The following is a 24,762-nucleotide window of genomic DNA, read 5'->3' on the forward strand; positions in this document are numbered from 1 at the left end:
AAATTAGGGTAGGTATTCATGAATAAATTATAACATTATTGATTAACAATTGATCTGTTACTGTAATTAATTATGATTATTGATTACTCAAAATACTTTATTTTTGAATACTGATTGAGAAAAGGCAATTTTTGAACTTTAAAAGTTGTACATTCCATAACAAAGATTTATATGGTTGTAATAGAAACTATCAATTCATCAAGACTCAGGAAAAAAATAAATATTTCTGGTTTCACATGCCTTTTGTTTTGACCCCAAATTCATTATAATTACAGTATTTGCGAATTATAATTGAATGAATTTTTTATAAAATTTACTATGAAATCCTTACTTAGTAGATAGGAGAGCTGTGTCCGCAGTATCATTTTCTGTACTTGACACTGGTAAAAAGACTTCCTATTGCTTAGATCAATACTAACAAATTACTTGATTCTCTCAAATTGTAGGAACTACTGACATTATGCTATTGCTGTTTGATATTCGATTTTTTATAGAATTCGCACACCAAATCTGAAAAGTATGAATAAAATGAGGATATCCTTCATTAGGTGGAGTTATGAATAGGTTTTTGCGATTAATTCAAATTTTATTTTCTGTGTTACCAAGGAACTGAGAGAAGAGTTTGAAAAAGAATCGAGCAAAACTGGCAGGACGAGACTGCTTCTGACAATGGCAGTTCCGGCAGGAATCGAATACATCGACAAAGGATACGATATTCCTAAGCTCAATAGGTCAGTTTATCAAATAATTAATCAAATTATTAATATTATTATGAAAATCATTTTTATCAAACCGATCATAGATGATCTATGCTCATTGTTTAATGCTCTTGAATAAATCTTTATTATATTCAAATAATCTTTAGAACTTCGACTATTAGGACTTCTATTCTAGGTTTCATCCTACTTAGAACTTTGAATTTTCGTTGAATAATTATCTTTGGAAGTATTAGAAAATATTGCATAAAAGTTCTTCAAATAATACTCATTACATTTTTATTTATAATAATCAAAGTAGAAACTATTTGATGAAAATCCATACCTTCTACAGGTATGTTTATCAGATTTGTTTATGAGTTTCCAGACGTGTCTGAACAAACAGCTTTAGATATTGTCAATCCACAAAGAATTGAAACCTCCAAATACAATATCTAATTATTTATAATAATGAAAATATGAATCTATATTTTTTTGAAAATTCATACCTTCTATTTGAAAAACCAATAATTATTATATTAGATAATTATTTATTAATGTAAATATTCCTAATTTTATTGTGTATTCGAGTAGACATTATCCAAGAATTGAAGAATAAATTACTTTTCTAGGTATTTGGATTTCATGAACATCTTATCCTATGACTATCATTCAGCTTTTGAGCCAGCAGTCAACCACCATTCTCCGCTCTACTCGCTGCAGGAGGACGATGAATACAATTTCGATGCTGAACTCAGTATTGTAAGTTACTTACTACAAATAATTCAACTACTTTATAAAAAGATTCATCTGAAAGTAAGATATTCTAATTCAACTTTTCTAGTTTTTGTTTAGCACAATCACTTTGTAGTTGAATTAAATTCGTATCCACATCATATGCTCACCATGGCGTGAGAATGTCAGGGAGAAATAATTATTAGAATGATATTTATAACTAATATTTATGTGAAGAAGTCAAAGAGGATACATTAAATTAAAGGTGAATAGTGTAGGACATAGAAAGTTCAAGGACTTTGATGTAGGTACCGGCCTACGCAAAAGACGTGATAGGAGCAAATAACATGAAAACATTGATCATAGCAATAAACACATTGATATTTAATATCAATGTAATAACATTTTAATATCAATGTGTTGATTACTTAAGTTGACTTGGGACGAATAAATACTTCCAAGTATGAATTATTCAATTCATGCTCTGTTTAGGTTTTTAATAGTATTTGATTGATTCTGAATAGACACCTTTTTAATGAAAATACTACCTAGTTGATTGTAATCTAATCAATCATCTCAAGAATAAATTCATCAATAATAATCTTATCTATTATAATCAATAATTGAGGCTTTACTATAAAAACGTGCAATTTTGAATATTGTGTTGATTGAGTATTTTCGTCGCTAGGCTTCTATTCTTGTGACATTGTTATGTGAATTATAATATAGTAAGTTTTATGTACAGTATAGAACATATTAGGATAGATTCAATTAATCTAATATATTGATACAATAGACAATCAATCCAAGATGAATAAAACAAAATAATTATTGTTTTCCACTGATCAAGAATCACCATCGCATTGTATGAGGAGGTTACGCAATATTATATTTCTCCATCAAATGAAAATTGTGAATTGAACTTTTGTAATCAGACCAATGAATTTGTTTTCAGATTCATGTTAGATACATTCAAAGAGTTATTGATTTTTATATTCAGACTAATAGAATTTAGTTTCTTGATTTATTTGTTATGATAGAATTGGTTGATTTTTTATTATTCGTACATTTTAAATCATTTTAACATAAATCTACTTATTGATTTACATTTACACAGGACTACACTATCAAGCATTACCTGAAATCGGGCGCTGATCGTGATAAATTGGTACTGGGTATTCCGACCTACGGCCGATCTTATACCCTGTTTAATCCGGACAGTACAGCACTGGGATCACCAGCTGATGGTCCTGGCGAACAAGGAGAGGCTACGAGAGAGAAGGGATATCTCGCTTATTACGAGGTAAATAGTACTATGAATAATATTCAATTTGATAAACTTATCAAACAGTACGTACCTTAAAAACAATATGGACAGTACAATATTAATATTCTCGGATTCCTCAAATTAATTAATGAACATTCAAAGGTATGACGTACGAAAACATGGAACGTTTAGACCGTTACCTCACATATTTTTCAAGAGATAAGGAATAAATAAAGATTCAAGTGATTCTTCCGCGTACGCTCGGTACCGAACTTTCAAACACAACGTTTTCTCGCGCCACTGAACCAGAGTTGCTTCTGCGCAAGCCTCTTCACGCAGTTTACTTTTTCCACCCCAGACAGCGCCACCAGTCCCACTGCCCAAAACTCCACTTAGTTGCTTAGTACATAATTTTACTTGAATTATTACATAATTAACAATAAAATACAGTAATTATTCTATCGTTTTATGATGATTTTATATCCATTTGATCTGATCAACTCATAAGTTTTACTCTGAAATCTACATACCATTGTAAAAACGAGATTCAAATTTGATATTTTGCTAGTTCTCGCCAGAGTTTTGTGTGTTGGAAGAATGGGGTGCTCTTCAGTTTGTCGTCAGAGTTAACTTTGCGCAGTGGCGATATCGTAACCAATGAAGTTCTACTGAGGTGCGATTATTGCTAATTGAAAACTTTTACCAATACCCCGCCTTGTGGACGTGAAATACCGTCCGCTCTGGCAATTTTTGAAAGCCCTAACGAGGGCTCCTTATCTAAAAACATAGAGGAAAAGGTGGTAATATGGCCCCTGCATATAATATGGCACCCCTCTGTATTTCAATGACCAAGTGCTGAGATCTAGTTTTGAAGATGGGAACTAGCTCATTAGTTCAGTTGATGGTCACTAGGAGTCCATGGAACAAGTCTATGCAGCAGTTGGTGAATTGTGAGGTTATTTCTATCTTTGTGTTTTTTGAAAGTTTGGAAGGTATGTAAATTTCTCAATTTTAATGTGCTATAACTAATAATTTCTCATTATTGAGCATTGTAATTATGATCTAGAAGTTATTTCCAACATTTTAACATAAACTAGAATGCTCTGTTGCTTTCAAGTTCTAACCTACAAACAACTTTGTTAAATCACAATCATGTCTGCAATATGGCCCCCTTAGGTGAATGTAATATGAACCCCGGGGTCCATATTACAAGCAGTTTGAATATTTGTTGTTGAAAACCTGCTATTGCGAATATTGTTACAAGTTCTCCATACAAGAAAGAACAGAGGACTTCTATGCAAATAAAGAAGCTGACACTCACAGAAGAGGCCGTGGCCGTGGACGTGGTAGAGGTGCCGAAAGAAATTTGATTTTTAATGACCCTCAGCCTTCTACATCAGGACTCCAATCTCCTATTACTAACACCATGAGGGCCATATTAACAACACCTCCCAATATTTTCAGTATGTGTAGGGTTATGGAAATTTATTTTAAAAAATAATAAAATGAGGGTTTTAATGATTATTAATACAACATTGTGTTCTGCAACTAACTTTAGATTGTACTTCTGCAAAAAGCAAAGGTTTTTTATCAATAGTTTCCATTTTATAAGACAAAAACAAAGTGGGGGTCCATATTACCACCTCCTCCTCTAGTAGGTACCTACTTTTACAAACTTCATCATTTTATTATCTCAACTACTTTTTACTTTCCTTGCCCTATTACCATAGGTAAGGAAAGTATTGCTTTCCGAAAAAATTAAGGTACCCCAATTTATATTTCTATACGTTTCAAGCTCCCCTGAGTCCAAAAAAGTGGTTTTTACTTTCCTTGCCCTATTACCATAGGTAAGGAAAGTATTGCTTTCCGAGAAAAATTAAGGTACCCCTATTTCCAAATTTCTATACGTTTCAAGGTCCCCTGAGTCCAAAATAGTGGTTTTTGGGTATTGGTCTGTATGTGTGTGTGTGTGTGTGTGTGGTGTGTGTGTGTGTGTGTGTGTGTGTGTGTGTGTGTGTGTGTGTGTGTGGTGTGTGTGTGTATGTGCGTCTGTGTACACGATATCTCATCTCCCAATTAAGTGGAAAACATTAAGCATAAAAATCTCTTCAATTAATGTTCAGTAACATTATCACCTTAAATTGAGAATAAGCTCGAAATTCGAGAAAATGTTATTATTTCAATTACAAACTGTTGGCAACTTTTGATTCTATTAAATCATTCACTATGAAGAGATAGCAAACTTCGTGTGTCTCCAGCCTTATTGTCCTGTCACCAGCTGGCTCAGATCTTTGTTTATGAGTAGACTTGAGATGCGCGGGAACACTAGCGTCAGGTGATCAATTTTCATAACGGCAAGGAAAGTTGTGTGAGTGCACCACACCAGATTTTTACAAAGTAGATTTTCACATTTAAAATGTGTTTTGTGTGTGTGTGTGTGTGTGTGTGTGTGTGTGTGTGTGTGTGTGTGTGTGTGTGTGGGGGGGGGAGTGTGTGTGTCTGTGTACACGATATATCATCTCCCAATTAACGGAATGACTTGAAATTTGGAACTTAAGGTCCTTACACTATAAGGATCCGACACGAACAATTTTGATCAAATGCAATTCAAGATGGCGGCTAAAATGGCGAAAATGTTGTCAAAAACGGGTTTTCGCGATATTCTCGAAAACGGCTCCAACGATTTTGATTAAATTCAACTGCTACAAGTCCCATATCTGTAAAAATTTCAGGAGCACTGCACCATCTATGCAAAGTTTGATTTTAGATTTTCAATTATCAGGCTTCAGATACAATTTAAACAAAAAATTTCAATTTTGGAAAAGATTGAGCATGAAAATCTCTACAATTAATGTTCAGTAACATTTTCACCTAATGTTGAAAATAAGCTCGAAATTAGAGAAAATAAGATTATTCAATTGCAAACTGTTGGCAACTGTTGATTCTATTAAATCATTCACTATGAAGAGATAGCAGACTTCGTGTGTCTCCAGCGTTATTGTCCTGTCACCAGCTTGCTCAGATCTTAGAATAGTGGACTTGAGATGCGCGGGAACACTAGCGTCAGTTAATCAATTCTCATAACGGCAAGGAAAGTTGTGTGAGTGCACCACACCAGATTTTTCAGTTTGTAACCAACTCCAAATTTCAATTGTAAATTTGTGATAATATCAGAAAAATTATACTTTCAGAAATTTATGATGAAGCTGATTAGAAGTTACTATACTCATTTAAATAATATGATGAAAGGCAGTTTCAATAATATTAAATACCGTACCTAAAGTACCAAATAAAAAATAATACAAAATATACTTAGGCTACTTGTGATTTTTTATGTGTTTAATTTTATGTTCATTATTGGTAACAGTTTTTTCTCTGTTTCTAGATATGTCAAAGTCTGAATAGCGAGAAAGACTGGAAAATTGAACAGCCCAAATTAGGTGCAATGGGACCATATGCTTACAAGGACAAACAGTGGGTTGGATATGATGATGCATTTATTGTCAAAGAGAAGGTACCGTATGACATCTCATCTCATTTTTATTTTTGTCTTTCTTAATCACTCCAAGACATCAAGAAGTATATATATATAATATGAGTATGATATTACTGTGTGAGATTAAAAAAATTAAAATCTTATATATCTGTAATCTCTTGAAAAATGATATTAATACATACATATCTAATATATAGGTACCTCTACATTGTGTATTACGCCCTATATAGAATTAAGTATGATGACATTTTGTATTAAAGGTTTCTATCTTTGATTTGATATAATGAAAGGTGAACTAATTCTCAACCTCATCTGAATAATTTTGTTATAGTATAACAAACTGAAGGTTATAAAACCAATTCATGAAAACTTCCCAGTAATACGGAATAGTAATCTTACTATAGTAAACTCTGATGCTATTCGGAAACTTACTAGTAATCCTCGTAAAACGTGTCTACTCACTGATTAGGTACTAGGAGTGACAACCGTTTCGCCATGTTGAGACATCAATATTTTCAAAATAAGTTATATTTTATATATTATATTAAATAAACTGTATAATATATCAATGAATAATATTATTATAGTCTACACAATAGTAAACATGTGAATGGTTCAACAACACCAAAATTTACTAGTTTTCTTATGCATTTTCTAGGCAAAATACGTGAACGACAAAAACCTCGGAGGCATTATGTTCTGGTCGATAGACAACGATGACTTCCGAGGTAAGTGCCATGATCGACCCTACCCTCTGATCGAGGCTGGTAAGGAGATGCTATTCGGCACCTCGGGCAAGAAGTCATCAAGCAAGAACAACATCGCCAGCAGTTCCCAAACTGAAACCAAAACTGCGCGACCGCTTAGGAGACCTGGACAAAAAAGTTCGAAACCGAAGACAGCCAGCCTTAGAACCACCACGGCTGCTACCACCACAAGGCAAACCACCACTGGCAACCCTCTGACCACCCCTGAACCCCCCACCACACCCGATCCCGGCAGTGACTTTGTGTGCAAGGATGAGGGGTTCTTTCCGCATCCCCGGGACTGCAAGAAGTATTTCTGGTGTTTAGATAGCGGACCGTCTAACCTGGGGATAGTGGCGCATCAGTTTACTTGTCCGTCTGGTGAGTAATATATAATCTAATTTCTAATATTTAATCATTTAGTTTATTGTTGGATAAGAATCATTCCATTATTGGTAATTGTAATTTGTTCAGTAGATCTATAGTTATCAATAAGCACATTAACTGAATTATTATTTTTGTGTGTATTGTGATGTTAGAAAACACTCTTAAAACTACACAATCCTCCATTTACAGTTTACAAACATTCCTGAAGTCAGAAATATACATCAAAAATATAAATTACAAAAAATAAGTAACTTATATTGAAAAAAATACTAGGTTTCTACCCATAAGTATTGAACCACTTCATCCACTTGAAGTTTTTTCTTACAAAATCAACATCCTCTATTATCTACATTTGTTTCCCATTCCATTGTTTCTATTCCACTCTGATTATATTGAGGATGCACAAATTTATTTATTTATTCTTACAAAAATTCAGTAATATTCAAAATAGACTACTAAATACAATTCAAAATGCATTAATAATGATGAATCATTTGTACCCTCACTACAAAATAAATATCCTCCGTTATCTCGACATTCCTTCCGAAGTTCCTCTAATTAATTTTACTAATTTTATAATACTCACTTATTACTATATTACTTATATTTACTTGATTTTTATTACTTTATATTTACTAATATTTTGTTGTCAGGTTTGTTCTTCAACAAGGCGGCCGACTCGTGCGACTTTGCTCGCAACGTGCTGTGCAAAGACAAACGCGACAAGGCGGCGACAAGCACGGCCAAGCCGACAACATCGTCGTCCACCACGCAGCAGACGACAACAGCCAGTTCGCGGCTCAAGTTCACTGCCGCCACCGCAAAGTCCACCGGCAACCGCTACACCACCACTACCACCACAACCACTGAGCCTCCTCCCGAGGAGGACGACGAGGATGAAGTCGAGGACGACTATCATGCCGAGGAGGACCCGCAGACCATCAAGCAGCTCATCACGCTGATTAAGAAGTTGGGTGAGTATTTCTCGGGGAAATGGGAGAATTTTACTGAAGAATTAGAATTGCGGGTCTACGCATCTACTTGTTGAGAAAATGTTAATGAATAATATTCTGGCATTGAAGTAAGTTTTTTCCACTTTCCTATCATCAACTATGTGAATACTGTATTACGGTACTAAGTTTGGTGTAAGTTTATTCTGTCGCAAAACTTGGGTAATGAGAGGAATGATTATGAAATCATCTCTGAATGGATGAAATGGATAAATACTAGTATGTAAAATATGTTATAGTTAATTATAGGCTTCCTACTGTCAACGATCTATATTATACTAACAGTATATATATAGTTAGTATATATAGATCGTTGCCTACTGTAGCGTTCATTTTCTTCACTTTCAATGATTATGTATTTTGATTAGTTATTTTATTTGTATCAATAAAAATATGTCATTCATTATCAAAATTTGGGAATAGAATAGTTTTGGGCTATGCCTGTTGTTCTTTCCCAATCATACTTATATGATTTGTTATTATATCCGCAAATTAATAAATAAATAAATGATTGAATAATACTTAAAGATAAAAGATAAAGAAATATTTATTGCCAAAATCATTAAACAAACTTTACAAATGTGAAAAATATAAAAATTCTCATATACAATACATTGCAAAAACTTAAAATTAAAATATTTTCCATTTAAAAATCGATTACCTATAATATTATTAATATATATAATATTATCATTGGCGTAGTAGCAAAACTTTTCAGAGGTTTTTGAATATTTAATAGAATATCAATTATCAATAGTTTTTTTTTCTAATAAAGCCTAATCATAGTTTCAGATTTTATCATTCTCAATTTTATGTTTTGATCGCGCATTGCCTTTCTACATGTCTTCACCATGACTATTTTGTAGTTGCAGAAATCTTCCTCATATTTGATAGCATATAATTTGTTAGTTCATTCAATTAATTTTATGATTTCTATCTCAATATTTGATGTTTGAAAAATCGAATTTTTTGTTATAAGGTGGTGTCGCTGAGTTGGAGAAACAGTTGGAAAATAATGGAGGATCGGATGTAACAAACTCGCCTATCAGTAAAACGCTGTACAACAAAGTTCTCACTCCTGGGTAATTTTCATAGCAATTTTCTGTTCTTTCATTCAGTTTGATGCGGCATAAACTGTAATTTCCATCGTGATTGTTAGAAGTGTCTTCTAGTAAAGAGAAACCCTTATTCTATCTCTATTTTCGTTTGAACTATTTAGAGTTGCTCAAATGTTCAAAATATTTCACCAAATCGTAGAATTCTAACATTATTGGTGTATTGCTGTATTTGACATAATAACATTCAGAGTTTTCACAATCCCATAATATCCAGAAATGGAAACAATGAGATTTCTACCTCCATTATGCCTCTACCCTAAATGTCTAATTACTGTCCTTGTTCCTGTTTGATGATTTCCTGTTCAACATCCCCCATAATCCAAAACTTACCTACCTATTTTCTCCTATTTTTTCCAGGCATGTTTTGAATGAGCATAAATTTTTTCTTATGCAGTAAAACTCTCCGCAATAATTAGATATCTTTTCTTGCTTATATTGCATTTATGTTTGAATCTACTGTTTCTGTTACACCTTACCTACTCTTACTATTAACTCTGCCAATCAAACTACCTGTCTTTTCAATACCTATCTAGGAAATTAATATTTCAAATGAAATCGTGTCTTATTTTCTATTTTATATTAATTTATACTATTTGTAATCTCTACCCCAATAAATAAATTCTACAAGGTTCTATTCTACTATAATTTATTGTTAATTAGATCATTTAAATCAACTTCACATTTTCAACTGAATCAAGAACTAATGTAAGAACACAATTAACGTCTTTCTAATTGATTCTCATCCAATATCTAACTTTCCTGTCTCCTATATTTCCTCTTCATTTTCTATGAGCTATATATTTTTACAAAAAATTACATTTTATATTGTCTCCTACACAAATACGGTAATGATATGGAAATAATGAAAATATCCTTCACTATACATATTCAGTAAATATACTCTCTCTCAGTCGTATAAAATTTTGCTATTACCAATATATTATACTACACATTTATTCCTCCTCTTCGACCAATATATTATACTACACATTTATTCCTCCTCTTCAAATTTCTCAAATTCGAGCTATTATTTATCAATATATCGTTCTCCAAATGTTACTACTTCCTCTTCCTCTAAATATTTTCTAGTTAGGTATCGCTTTTCAGCCATTATATACAATCTATATGGAAGCTGTAATTATCCAATATAGTTTCCCTTTAGTTGCATCTCTTTCAATAGCTGCATGTTGCTACTAACTTGATAATTAGTCCATTTCCGAGATTGCTCTGTTTTGATATTTATTTCATCTTCTCAATTATCATCTATTGTGTTTGTTTGAATGACATGTTTTGAAAAAGCACCGATCTCTTATGGGTTTCTGGCGGTGGTTTTGTACGCATATGTTCTCTCTGTCCAGCACACATGCATGTGTATCTATCTCTTGCTTGTTCTTTCTCTATGTAGGAAATTCCAGTCGCCGTACCGCAACGGGCCGTCGGGGCCCCAGAACGAGGGCTTGCCCCCACCCGCCCCCGGTCAGGACGACTCGCCCTACAGTCGCCGCGAGAAACCGCAGTATGTCACGATCCGGAGGGAGAGGTTAGTAGACCATCTAATAGGTACAATACGGTAGTTGGTGAGAATCTAAAAATAGGTTTGCTAGAAAAATAATTATGTTCGCTGTGAAGAATCTAGCACATTGGTGTAATAAATAACTATGTTCTTTTTGTTTATCTTTTGATATGTAACTTTTTCATTCACATACACAGCTTTCAATTTTCCATTGAGGCTGTAATGGCATCTAATCTCCAGATCAAACGGAAACATCTAACCTATTTTTGAGTTAATTCTAGTTGAAATAACTTCAATAAAAATTCATGAAATCCATGATTGGTTCAATCAAATGTAGAATTTTTTTAACATTGAATTGGGGAAAACTATTGTAAAATTATGTGAGATTATTGTGCAGATAAAACATTAATTTCGTGCTTTGCCCTGTTGTTTAGGATATAATTTCTACTTTTTGGTCGGTACCATATAGCTTATTAGATACTTGCTAAGTAAAGCAAAGACACATAGAAGGGTATTGAAATACTGTAGCAATATGTTTTCAATTATTCATTGAAATGGATAAGTGACATCAAAATCAATATATTGATAAAATTGAGTATGGTACATTTAATTGTTTTTTCAATTGTCTAGCTCACATCACAGTCAAAGTCTGATGCTATATATATATACTTATGAGTTCTTCTGATCAGATCTACTTACTTTATTAACTTTTTCTTCTAATCGATGATCAATAATCACTTGAAGTTCTCCAATTTCCTTCCCATTTCAAATTGTTTTATTGCTATTCCTAATCCACATGTACGGTAATTTCTTAGCTCTGAATTTGTTGCCAGTGCGTAGTTGAGGCTCATTCACACTTAATGAATTGCGATGCACATGAATTTGAATGATGAAGGTTCGATTAGATTATTGTATACAAAAGGGGCAAGGTCTCCAATTTGGACTGTTCGAGGGAAATATTTCAACTATAGATTCTAATTTCAAATCCTTGTCCACAGGCCTTCTACCGACCAGCCAGTCTCAGAAGAAGGAAACAGCAGAGGAGGAAATGAGAGAGAAGAGGCAGACGATGAACAAGAGGACGGAGTTGAAGAGGAGGCCGAAAGAGAACGACCGATCAAGCCTCTCTATAGTACTATTCAACGAAGGAGGCCTTCAACGTCAACTGAGGCCTCTTCGGAGTCCACTTCTCCATCCACAGCTGTCACAAAAACTAGATACAGCAGCATACAACGATCTAGGCCTTCCACTGTGGCTAGTGACAGTGTTGATACTACAACTTCAAGGTATTTTAGGATAGAATTAAAATAATTGAAGTTAACAAAACCTCAATTTATCAAAATAACGATATTATTCTAATAAATTCGTGGTTGTGTTGTGGTAGAAGTATATTCTTATTCAATATGGCTGAACACCACAATCTCAAAATATCGCCTTCACTACAACCGGTACACAAAAAGGAAGAGATAGGTGAGTTTTGAAGACAATTTTAAGACAAAAGGAAGAAGTTCGTTTCAAATATGGAAAATCTATAATTAGAAGGAAGGTTATTATTTGCATCTTTATTATTATACAGTCATATTTTTCACTATAAATTCTCCCATATGATACATAGGTCCTGTAGGACCATGAAGATGGTCCTATAATCAAATAGACATATAGTATTCATGTTCATATTCATTCATATTCTCCATTTTTCATTTGCCATACTCTCTTTAGATTGTGTAAGTCTCAGTTCGTAGTATTCTTCATTCACTCTTGCATACAATTACTTCTCATTTATCAATAATATAAAGCAGTTTCATCTTATTAAATTATTATTCTATAGAACATTCACAAGTCACACAAGATATATTTCGACTACTGTATTAGACTACTCAACATGGCTATTAAAAAAATTTTTCATTATGTGTTTTATTTATAATAGGACTTGGAAATAATTGTATCAATTGTATATATTTGTTGAATTTCATTAAATTCATATTTCTTAATTGAATATTTCATTCTTCATCGTGCAGTAGCCTATGCAGTGTACAAGGTAATACAAATGTACAATATAGATTGATGTAGTTATAGGCTACCTATATAGCCAAGCTGTAAATAAGTTAATGAGTGAAACAAAACTAGTTATTCTAAGAATCAATTTCACTCTATCATGTGTAGATGAGTAGATGCATATCCAAATGCTAAGACTGCTTTACATTGTAGAAAATTCGCTCACGCTTATAGAAACCGCTTTTTCTTGACATTAATAATAAATAGTTGATCTTCCATCATAATGTGCTATTATTTAGTGGTGTTGATTTGGAGAATTTAATTTTTTTATCACAGTAGTTGAAGGCAAATGCATTGCATTTTGATCCCAACAACCCACCAATTAAAATTATAATACTCCCGATTGGATTTTCCAATCTTCATGGAAATCATGCTTCAAAATACTGTACAGCTAGCTTTCAATCTGTATTGCTTTCTGAGAACAAATTCATCTCATACTCATTTCATATTTCCTTGTTCTATACTCCCATCCTTCCCCACCACCTTTTAATCCATATCAACTACTGTACTTTTGTTTCATCATTCATCGTTCATGAAGTAGTAAAGAATCTTCTTAACAAGTATACAGTTCATGAATGTTAAATTTAATTGATTCTCTAATTTCTCTAATAAAATTTTACGTTCATATCATCATAATCAAACAACTATCCATTCACACAGCATCACAATGTAAAACTATAGTACCGTATAGAGTGTAACAGGAATGGAACTGAACAATTTTGTTTTTATAAAAAATATGTTTTCAATTTATGAATTTCATCCACCAATTCCAACTAGCTCTGTCAAACAGAAAATTTTGCTTCATTTTAATTTTATCAATCGTTATCGATTTGATATCATTTCAAAAAGCACATTATCATCATTTGTAATAATGATTTTCTCTGTAATAAATTTCATCATTATTAGACTATGATTATCATCTCCAATGTACTCAATGTATCATTTTTCAAAATCAATAATTATTTATTTGTTGATTCATATTGGTAATACAGGTTTATTTGGATACTATATTTAAGGAAGGAACTATTGTATTTTCTAAAGGAGGATTTTGCGCTGTTGCAGAGACAATTCATGAGTTTGAGAAGGAGAGCTTCTAACTCACTCGAGTGACTTATGACGAGTTCGAATCGAGTATAAAAGAATTGAAAGAGTGAAAATGTTGACTCTGCTTTGTACTTAACATTATCCTAACAACAAACTAGTCTATTCATAACAGTTTTATTTAAGGAATAAAAGACTCTCTTGAGCGGGAACTCAATCAACTGCATAAGCTTTGGAATTCCTGTCAAGTGAATAGACAGTATTTATTCAATTTCAAAAAATAAATAAATGAATTTTTATATGAGAGAACAATAACCCCTCCTAGCTGGCATTCTAACAACTGAATAGGCATTTGTTCAACTATTTGTCTTATCATGAACATAATAGGCTTTTTTGATTCATTTTCTGTTGTAGATGATAATTTCAAACAGATAATAATTGATAATTTACCTCGATTTGCAGGTATGTAACACTGCAACGCCACCGCCCCCAACAGTTGGACACCGAGGAAGAAGTGGCCGAGGACGAACGCGTCTCGCCACTGCCATTCGTCAGGAGTCGGCCTCCTCAGGATGACGTCATCGAACCACTTGACGACCAACAACCAACCACAACCACCCAAAAGCCCGCCAAAAAGGTGAGTGACGAAGCAACCGAACTCAGGCCTGTGTATGAGCACACATCTGAGTTGTCGGCCACAACAACCTCAACAACAACAACAACATCCCCATCAGCTGCTGATGATGATGATCAGCTGACTATCACTAGTACAACAACAGCAACAACGACTGACAACAGTTCTCCCCGAACAAACACTGAGACAACAACAACTGAGGGTCCTGTAGCTAGTAATGATAGTGATAGTAGTAGCCCAGGGAATATAGCATCCAATGATAGTGACAGTAGTAGTCCAGGGGAAATACCAACCATTAGTACAGAACAAACCACTGCAGTACCATACCAAACATCAACAATCACTAGTGTTGTAACTGTTATTGTAGAGGGGGCAACTGAACGCCAGCGGGTTGCTCTAGGTAGACTGGAAGAAGTGCTTGCTGAACACAATGTCACATCATCCAGGGAGCAAACCAAGTTGAAGGATAGCTCAGCAGAGATAAATAAGATAGCACCGGAAAGCTCCAAGGAGATTGCCCCCACTTCGAAAGCAAATAGGACCGGGGGACAGTTGAGGAATATTCCCAGGAGACGTCTGAATGTCGGTAAAGTTGGTCAGGATTCAACCACGGAACCTTACCGACCTAGTAGCAGACGGTTCAGGCCCACAAGTACTGAACCAAGTGTTTCAAGTGAGAGGCCTTCACAGACAAGGTTCATACCTTCTAGGACACGTAATAGAACAAGTGTAGCACAGGGGGATGACAATGCTGTTACTGGACGTACTAGAAGTTTCATTAGGAGACCACAACAACAAGATGTTATCAACAACAGCAGTGAGGGTGATGATGTGAGACCACGCACAAGGAGTTTTGTTAGGAAACCAGCTCCACAAGATGACATCAACAAAAGTAGTGAAAGGGAAGATGTGAGCCCACATTCAAGGGATTTTAGGAGAAAACCTGATGAGTCAACCAACAACAGTGAGGTTCCCAGGAGGAATCCAACCCGCACAAGAAGCAGATTCAGTTCCCGGAACAATTCCACATCTGAATCAACACCCATTAACGATTCATCCATTGAAGACACAGGTAGTAATGAGGCTTCGAAATTAAATGAGTTGACCTCCACACGTCCACGGAGTCGTTTTGCAATTGCGCGCAACCGGGGGGCAACTTCTACTACATCAACTACAACTATCAACCCACCTACTAGACATGTGTTTGGACGTGGTAGAAGTCGTTCAACAACTGTGAAACCTGAGATTGTGACATCTGAGGAGTTGACTAATAGTTCACAATCTGTGGAGAACACTTCCAGGCAACGTTTGACACCTTACTATGTGCCCATACAGAGAACGTCGAACAACCAGTACCTTATACATCATGAGGCGACAAGAAACGACAGTTCTGAAATTTTGATACAGATGGAGAACACAAATGTGTTGACCAAATCTAAAAATAAAACTAGTACCAAAGAGAGTAGTGCTGAAAACACCAGTGGTGAGATTCTAGATAGTAGTTCAGAATCTGTAATTGTTAACACTACGGATTCTAATGTGTTAGTGGGGGATGAAAGTGGTGAGAAAGTTGAAGATTCTATTGGTTCCGCTTCTGGGAACTCACAAGAAGTTTCAAAAAGTAGTCAGGAAGTTACAGATACACCAGTGGAGACAACAACAGTAGTTGTTGACACGACTGTGACAACTACAACTGAGGTTCCACTAGCTGATACCAGTGGGAGTAATATGACTAATAATTTGGAGGAAACTAAAAGTAATTCAACGAGTAAATTTAAAAAACAGAGAGGTTCTGCCAAGTTTTCATTAACTGATGATAGTGAAGAGGATGCATCTAAGTCAACTGAGGTTGAAGATAACACAAGTAAGGAAGTGAATAGCGGTGAAAGAAGTAAGGATACGAGTAGGGAAAGAGCCAGGATTAAGGATTCAAGTAGAGAGAAAACTTCGAACAGTAGGGAAAGAGGTAGAGGGAATAATACAATAAGTAGGGAGAGAAAGTTGAATAGTAGTAATGTTGAAAGTACAAGTAAAGAAAGAAGATTGAATAGTGATGAGAGGGGTACAGTCAATAATAATAATAATGCAAGTAGGGGTAGAAAACTAGTTAGTGCTGATACAAGTGGAAAAGAGGAGTTGGTTTCAAGATCGAAATTCAATGTGGAAAATTTTGATCGCCATAAAAGTAGTGCCAAGAGTAGAGATATATCACAATCAGACCATGACGATAAAGTATTTTTGGAGAGTGTTGATGATAGTGGACTGAGAAAACGGAAAAAAGTTGTGAGACTGTTACCAAGAAACCGCAATGGAACCAATGAGACAACCAGTATCAATGATAGTAATGGGAAGAGGATTGTTACCGTAGTGAGACCTAGGAATTCGGTGGGTAGGAATTCTGTGGGAAAAGAAAATGAGTTCGAAGTGAAAACAGAGCAACCTAGTTCAACTACTGTTAGGAGTAATAGTAATTTTTTAAGAACGTCCACTAGGAATAGGGATGGAGTACAGACAAGGACACTGGATGATGATTTCTTGAAAGTGAAAACTGATGATGAATCTACTACAGTAAGGAACAGTGTACCAAGGTCTAGAACAAAATTCAACAGAAATGAGGTGATCACAAATCTTGATGTAAATGAGGAAGAATTTTTAAGGGTTAACCCAGATGAAAGTTTCACATCAACAGTTAGAAATAATGTACAAAGGACACCTACAAGGACCACCAATAGGAATAATTTTAGATCGAGAAATAGTAATTCTGTTGGGGATGTCGTTTCAAATCTCAACACAGAAGAACCCGTGAGGAACAGTTTTCAACGCACATCATCCAGAAACAGGAATGTTGAAACTAGTAACTCTGTCGGGAGAGACAATGAATTCAGTACTGTAACAGATGAGTCCACTGTAAGAAGTAGTTTCCAGAGAACACAGTCAAGGAATAGAAATAATGCTGAAGGGAGAGGGAGTAATATCCGTGGAAGGTATGAGAAGAAAGAGGGAACGACTCTCACCCCAGAAACTAGTTCAAGAGGGAGGATTAGGTTTAGAGTTGAAGATGATGGGAGCTCGTTGGTGAATGACAACAGTTTTGACGATGTTTATGATGAGAATGGTTTTGTGGTTAAGAAGAAGAAGAAGAAGCCTAAAGTGAGTGAGGAGACTGGAGTGAGGTATGAGGAGGATGTTGGTCACAATTATAGGAAAGTTGTGGTGAGAAACCGAGTAATACATAGGAAAAATACTGATAAAGATAGTGTAAGAGGTAGATCACGAGTGAACAATGAGGACTTGGAAACAGGACAATCGGGTCGTGTCAGTAAGAAAGTTGATGATGATGTGAGATTCGAAAACTCGTTGAGTAGTGCTGGTGCAAAGAAGAGCGGGGTGACAAGAAACCGTGGGTCAGTTCGTGCAAAGGAATCGTTGAAGGATGAGGTGGAAGGAGTAGACTATGATGAGGAAGAAGGAGGAGAAGAAGGAGGACATAGAGAGAGAGCGACCAACATTGAGAACGAAATTGCCGTTGAAACGGAGTCTGAAAAAGAGGTAGGCCAAGTACCCAGTGTTTGATTCAGCTGTGTTGTAAATGCCTGCTGCAATGAAAATAATAATTTTCAACTAATTTTCTGGCATCCCTCTCTCTCTATCTATCTATCTTTACTGACAATCGCATGGTGTTTGTGTGTGTGTTTTTGTTTTTTATTCTATCGTGTGCCATATATTATCTAATTTACCAAACTTTTGTAAAAAAGTGAAAAATAACCAACTGCCTGTCTACTTCTTATCAACTGGACGTGAATAACTAACAGTGAAGAAACTATTATTTGAAGCACTCCACAACAATCAACTTATTCAATTTTGATTTTGATAAATGTTTCACTGCACTGCAGTTGATTCTCGCTTGAATGTGTCTATTTCGCTGAAAAATATGTCTTTGTTACATTTTTTAGATGCTTTGAGACTGATGTCAAAATAAACTGTGCATCTTTCTACTACTTTTCACACTCTTTTATAAACGGCTTGATTTTTGTAAAAATATTTCTTATTCAAATGCGGTTTTAGTTTGAAACGTGTACAAAGCTTAAATTCGTTGCTCTGCAGTATGATAGTTTGTTTTAGTGATCAAAATTTGACAATGGAGCTAAAAGCATGATGAATAGGCTACCATATTTTATTCTAAAAAAACTATTGAATAATAATTTTAATAATTATTGGGATGCAGAATTTGAATTCCAGTTGAAATCTAGTTTCTTTACATAAACTAAAATTGAACTACAGAATAATTTTGTTAAGGTGATGAAAATCAGGGTAGAATTCATGCAAAAATTCCCATTGAAATTGGGAAAAATAGAAGCGAACCATTTGAAAAATTTATTTTAGTAATTTGTGGAGCTTATTGCACCAAATATATTAAAAAGTATCAGTTGATTCAATTTTACATTTAATTATGATTGTCTTGATCTCTTGACTTTTGTATGTTGGGAAATTATTCAAGTTCAAATATTATAATTCATTCAACAATAATTCCAAGAATTATTCTAAAGCTCTAGAAACATTGAATCATTTATCCTAGAAGTAAGTATAAAATTTATAAGTAACTGAACTTGATTACAGATTACCTACTGCATGTATTCTTAAGAGATATGGAAGAACTAGGAAATATTTGTCTTTTAGATAATATATGCCTGATATCAAGGATGTTTTAGAAATTATGATAAAGGGTTTTTCGTTATTGTATCTGGATTATTCGTTTGAAAACTTACATTGAATGTTGTGTTTGGTTTGGTACTCAGTGGGCAACTGATAAGCATGACGTGTTTCCTCATTAATTAACCAACTATTATAAAATTATTTCTCATTTGGGAATGTGTTATGCATTCAAGCATCGTGTTTTCTATTGCAAGACATGCTGGACCTCGTTATTCGCTTCTATTTTAGTTTAGTTTTGACAGATACGTTAACTTTCACTGCAACAGCCGCTAATTCCACTATAACTTATTTTGTAAGTAGGCCAGAAAAAACACTTTTGCATAACAAATTTCAATAATTTTTATACTCTATAATTTCAACAAAACTGCTTAGTTTTCTATTTCCAGCCTGGGTTGTTTGTTGCAAATGTAAGTATTCTTCTTTTCATTTATGTTTTAAAATTAATGTAATTAAAGTACGATAGAAAGTTATATGAAAGTTTTGGATTACAGTACCTATATCACTTTCAATTGAAGGAGAACATATTGATTCGTTGAATTCAACCTTAAAAAATAAAACTATTTAGTTCATTCAATCTGATGAAGTGCATGACATGAAGTATTGTTTGAATTATTGTAGCTCTTCCTCAAAAATGATCAAAGTTTATTCCCCTTTGAAGAATATCCACCATGATTCATAAGTAAAGGACTTACATTTATGGACACAAGAATAAATGAGTTCCATGCAGATTATAAGTTATCCTAAGTGAGGAAATTACTCAACATAATGTAAATTAATAATGAATATAAAAAATATCAAAATCCTTGAAAACAATACTTGATACTCCATACATTAATATATCATTCATTTACACTCTTATTCCTATCAATTTATATATACTTTGATAGACAAAAAAATGCCCTTCATTTTCAAATTCAGTAATGATTGCTGTAATTGATTTTTTCTTATGATTGGTTGCAAAATATTATGAATGACAGTTACCACACAATCATAATTAGTCTTATTCTTCATTAATAACTTTTATTCATTCTTCATTTTTTTTTTTTAAAAGAAAAATGAATACATCGACGAATTGGTATTGCAATTTTGCAATACCATTTTGCAATACCGTATTGCAATTGGTTCTTGCAATTAAAAATGAATACATCGACGAATTTATTATTACGGTCTTCCGTTTGCACTTTGCAGCTCAAACAATAAAGGTAGTAAGTAATATTGAATAGCTCAAACCATATTTCTTGCGAGATTTGTTGGGTGAAATTACGGCCAACTTGTTCTTTATTTATTTATTCTTTATTTTTTTCACAATGAAGCACAGATCGGGAGAGAAAAACTAAGAATACCTTGTGCTATTTCTCTCCCAAATTTAGGTAGACTAACATTAAAAGTCCAAATAAGGATATGTCATCTATATTTTCACAAATTTTTCTGTCCAAAAATATTTATACAAACCATTCTTTTGAATTTGGATGTTCCAAATACCAATATAATAATAATTTATAACACTCTTCACTTGTGTTGAAGTTCTTTTTTTTAATTTTATTTCTCAGATTTCTCGCATCATTTGAGATCAAGCAAAATCTCAAAATCTCAACAGAATCTGAAATCTCTCAGAATCTGAAACAGAGGATGATTATCATTCCAGACACTGATCACAGACTAGTGTGATACAAACTATTCTTATTAATAAAAACAATATCTCCTGGCTCATTTGTCGTGGTTAAGTGGTAGAGGGGACACATTTATGTCCCAATATGGATCTGAATATATTCTCTCATCGTGTTTGTTCTCTTATCTGCCGTTTATTACATAGTTGTTTGTGGCTCACAGAACACAAGGATCCGCATTGTACCGGTGAGAAGAGTGGTCTCTCGCAACCGCAGCACATCCACAGAGGAGCCTCCCACTACGGCGGTCAGCGACAATTTCACCAGTCGCCGATATTCCAACAAATTCAGGCAGAAAGAAGCTGCCACCACTACACGACAAGATCCCACCTCATCGCAGCAATCTGATTCTGATGGTAATTTGTTTTTTCAATTGAATGTTAATTATCAATATACATAAGTATAATAATAATAATTATAAGCGAGGCCCTGGAGCAGTGGAGGAGGAAACAGTTGCATGGGAGGCATGCATTTGCATTGGGAAAGCCTGATATGGATGCAGATCAATCGAATGCCTGGCTAAAGCATGGTGACTTGTTCATTGAAACAGAAGGCTTCATGGTTGCTATACAAGACCAAGTGATAGCCACCAAAAATTACAAAAAATATATAATTAAGCTACCTCTGAGCGATGATCTTTGTAGACGCTGCGGTATGGCATCAGAGACAGTACAGCACATTGTGTCTTCCTGCCAGTAAATGGTAGGCACTGAATACCTCAAGAGGCATAATGATGTTGCTGGCATACTGCACCAGGACCTGGCATTAAGGCATAAGTTGATTGTCGAGAAAGTTCCTATCAATATGCTCCAACTTCAATCCTAGAGAACAATACCCACAAGCTGTATCGGGACAGATCTGTGCTGACTGACAGAACGATTCCACATGACAGGCCAGATTTAATCCTGATGAATAAGTTGACCAGGGAAACAGTCTTAATAGATGTAGGAATTCCATGCTGCCATAACATGGAACACTACTACAGTGAAAAGATTTCCAAGCATCTCCCCCTAGAAGCGGAGATGAAGGATATCTGGCATCAAGAGAAAGTGGAAATCGTTCCAGTCATAATATCTGCAGTTGGATTGATGGGGAAAAAGTGACTGCAAACCTAAGTCATCTGGGTGCCTCGAGAAACAAGATCTACTTCTTGATGCAGAAGGCAGTGATGCTAAACACTGTATCAATGGTTAGGGCATTCTTAAACCTAGCAGCAGAATAATTCATCAAAGTCTTGTCATAGACCGATTTTGATGAAAAACTCACATATAGTAATGTGATGAAAAATGAAATAATAATAACCGGAAATCACTAGTATAATAAATACCCTTATCATATTTTATTAATATTTTGAAAGGACCCATGCACTTTTTATAATGATATTACCGCTGAAACTATCAGTGTTTGATATGAAATATAATAAAGGTACCTTCACATTTTTATAGAACATTGAAGTAGCCCATTAAAATACTACATAATTAGACATTTATAACAAATAGGCCACTGGTACCGTATTATTGTAAAATTGATAAACATGGCGAGTGATCTCTTTAAAACATTCTATATAGCAACGATATCTATACTAACTAGTTAGTATATTTAGATCGTTGTTCTATAGTAGCTGGAATTCATTCTAATATTACAGAACATTTCAAACATTTATGAATAATTATTGATACCGTTACGGTAGGTACTTAAAATTAGTCTACAATCACAAATCTACAGAGACCTGCAAACAAATAGAAAGAGTTTCCACTACCAACATTATTAAATTGCAACCACTCACCTTCTCTTTCCATACCGTATTTGACAAATCATAATTCTAAATTTATTGGAATGACCACTAAAAAGATTTATTAATAGTATAAAAATATGATTTATCATTATTTATAGAATCTAATATAGCCCAATAACAGAATTTGTCGTCTAATTTCTATTAGATTTGTAGTTGGGAAAATTTCAACAAATTCTAAAAATTAAAAATTCTAAATTTATTAAAGTTACCACAACAATAATTTATTACAAAAACGAGATTATTTATCATTATTTTTTATAGAATTTAATATAGGTAGCCTAATAACAGAATTTTTCATCTAATTTCTAGTAAATTTGTGGTTGAGGCAATATCAAATTGTTCTATTTATTAGCAATAGCCAATCAATCACATCATCACCTCCATCACAAGCCAAACAACTTTAAAGTGTTGCTTTATAATAATCATTATTTCACTTGCATGAGAACATGTGCATAATAATGTTTTGTTTGAATAACCTTTCAACTTCAAATTTAATCATCATTATACCGTCAACGGGTGTTGAACAGAGAAGGAATGATTATTGGGCAAGTACTACATCTTCCACTATAGATAGCGCCAGTGGTGCTTCCAGATCTGTTCACACCCTCTGTTCACTACCCTTGACTCTCGTATCCATACACACACGTCAGATAGCGCCAGCAGTCTTTTGACGCTACTTTCTAGCAACTCTCGTTTGAGTTTTGTGCGTTGGTTGGTATATATAGTTGGCCGTTGGAATAGTGAAATCGTGGCGTACATCAGTAAGGCAGATGTACGAGATACCACGACCAGTTCAAACCAAAAAGCCACTCCCTTTTCAACAATGGTGGCCAGACTGATGGTCAGCAACTTGACGTTAAGGTCACCATTGTAAACAGCTCGTATTCCCCTGAGGTGAACCCATCTCCATCACACTTCTCCCAAAAAAAGTGAATTTGGCAAAAAAAAAAAAAAAAAATTAAATGTATAAATTTATAAATAAATATCAAATGAACAAATATATACATAGATGAAAAATAGATAAATATTCGAAGATACAAATATATTACAAATATTCAATATTATGTTATCCATATTACAAAACATATTATATTATATCTTAATAAAAAAAAAAAAAAAAAAAAAAATATATATATAAAATAAAAGCCAAATTCACTTAAGGTCTATTATCTAGGAGCAAGAAAAAAAATTTTCAGTTCTGTTAATTCTATGAGCAGTCATAAGGCAAACCAGCCTAAGGCACTGCCAATTAGGGTGATTCACTCACCCCGTTCCACCCAGTCAGTCAGTGAAATCGAAATCATACTTGACAGGATCTTTTCTGTAGTATGTATTTCTCATCTAAATCTCAAATTTTGAGTTCACTTTTACCACGATGAGGAACTCGTATCAAGTTCTCCTGAGCGTGAGGCAGATTTCATTGGAATTCTCATTGGATTCTGATTTGGTCATCGATGATCGTTCAGATCAGGTTGTGATGCCTGGTCTGAGGGAGATCTTGATATCTGAGTGGTAAAAGAAATCCTATTAACATTATTATTATCTTTTTTTATAATTAAGAATAATCATTATTGTGTTACCCCCCCTAGTGAAACTATAAATACCGTAATAGTTTAAATTTAAAAAAAGGTTTTTTATAAGATTTTTTTTGTAAGGATTTTCTTATTATTCTTCATGAAACTGAAAGGAGTGAACCTATATTTGTAGTTCTTTCTATAGTCAGGAATAAGTTAATTTTTAAAATAGTGTGAAAATAAAATGTTCACAATTCAAATCTCGTAATAAATTAATCCATTAATATGAAGTGCTTATCGTAATAATAATGTGCATAGGTGCATAGACATTACAAAAAACTTGTAAAAATATATTTCTTCATCATATTTATGATTA

The 24,762-nt window shown here is 34.0% G+C and overlaps 1 protein-coding gene and 2 non-coding genes across 3 annotated transcripts in view; all 3 read left to right on the forward strand.

Moving 5' to 3' along the window:
- LOC111064182 (serine-rich adhesin for platelets) overlaps positions 1–24,762 on the forward strand; it is a 100,156-nt gene that overhangs the window by 64,797 nt on the left and 10,597 nt on the right. The window contains exons 6-17 of the mRNA XM_022351873.2: positions 607–731; positions 1,328–1,457; positions 2,548–2,733; positions 6,083–6,211; positions 6,852–7,320; positions 7,980–8,300; positions 9,316–9,418; positions 10,860–10,994; positions 11,966–12,253; positions 14,526–16,579; positions 16,787–18,246; positions 21,241–21,433. Of these exons, the coding sequence (XP_022207565.2) occupies positions 607–731; positions 1,328–1,457; positions 2,548–2,733; positions 6,083–6,211; positions 6,852–7,320; positions 7,980–8,300; positions 9,316–9,418; positions 10,860–10,994; positions 11,966–12,253; positions 14,526–16,579; positions 16,787–18,246; positions 21,241–21,433 (5,593 nt within the window). The remainder of the gene's footprint in view (positions 1–606; positions 732–1,327; positions 1,458–2,547; positions 2,734–6,082; positions 6,212–6,851; positions 7,321–7,979; positions 8,301–9,315; positions 9,419–10,859; positions 10,995–11,965; positions 12,254–14,525; positions 16,580–16,786; positions 18,247–21,240; positions 21,434–24,762) is intronic.
- On the forward strand, positions 3,326–3,466 carry LOC120353455. The gene has a single exon (XR_005572412.1). It is a non-coding gene; the product is annotated as a U4 spliceosomal RNA (small nuclear RNA).
- LOC120353444 lies at positions 24,169–24,386 on the forward strand. The gene has a single exon (XR_005572403.1). It is a non-coding gene; the product is annotated as a small nucleolar RNA U3 (small nucleolar RNA).

Source organism: Nilaparvata lugens, chromosome 10 (genome assembly GCF_014356525.2).
Source record: "Nilaparvata lugens isolate BPH chromosome 10, ASM1435652v1, whole genome shotgun sequence".
Taxonomy (NCBI): domain Eukaryota; kingdom Metazoa; phylum Arthropoda; class Insecta; order Hemiptera; family Delphacidae; genus Nilaparvata; species Nilaparvata lugens.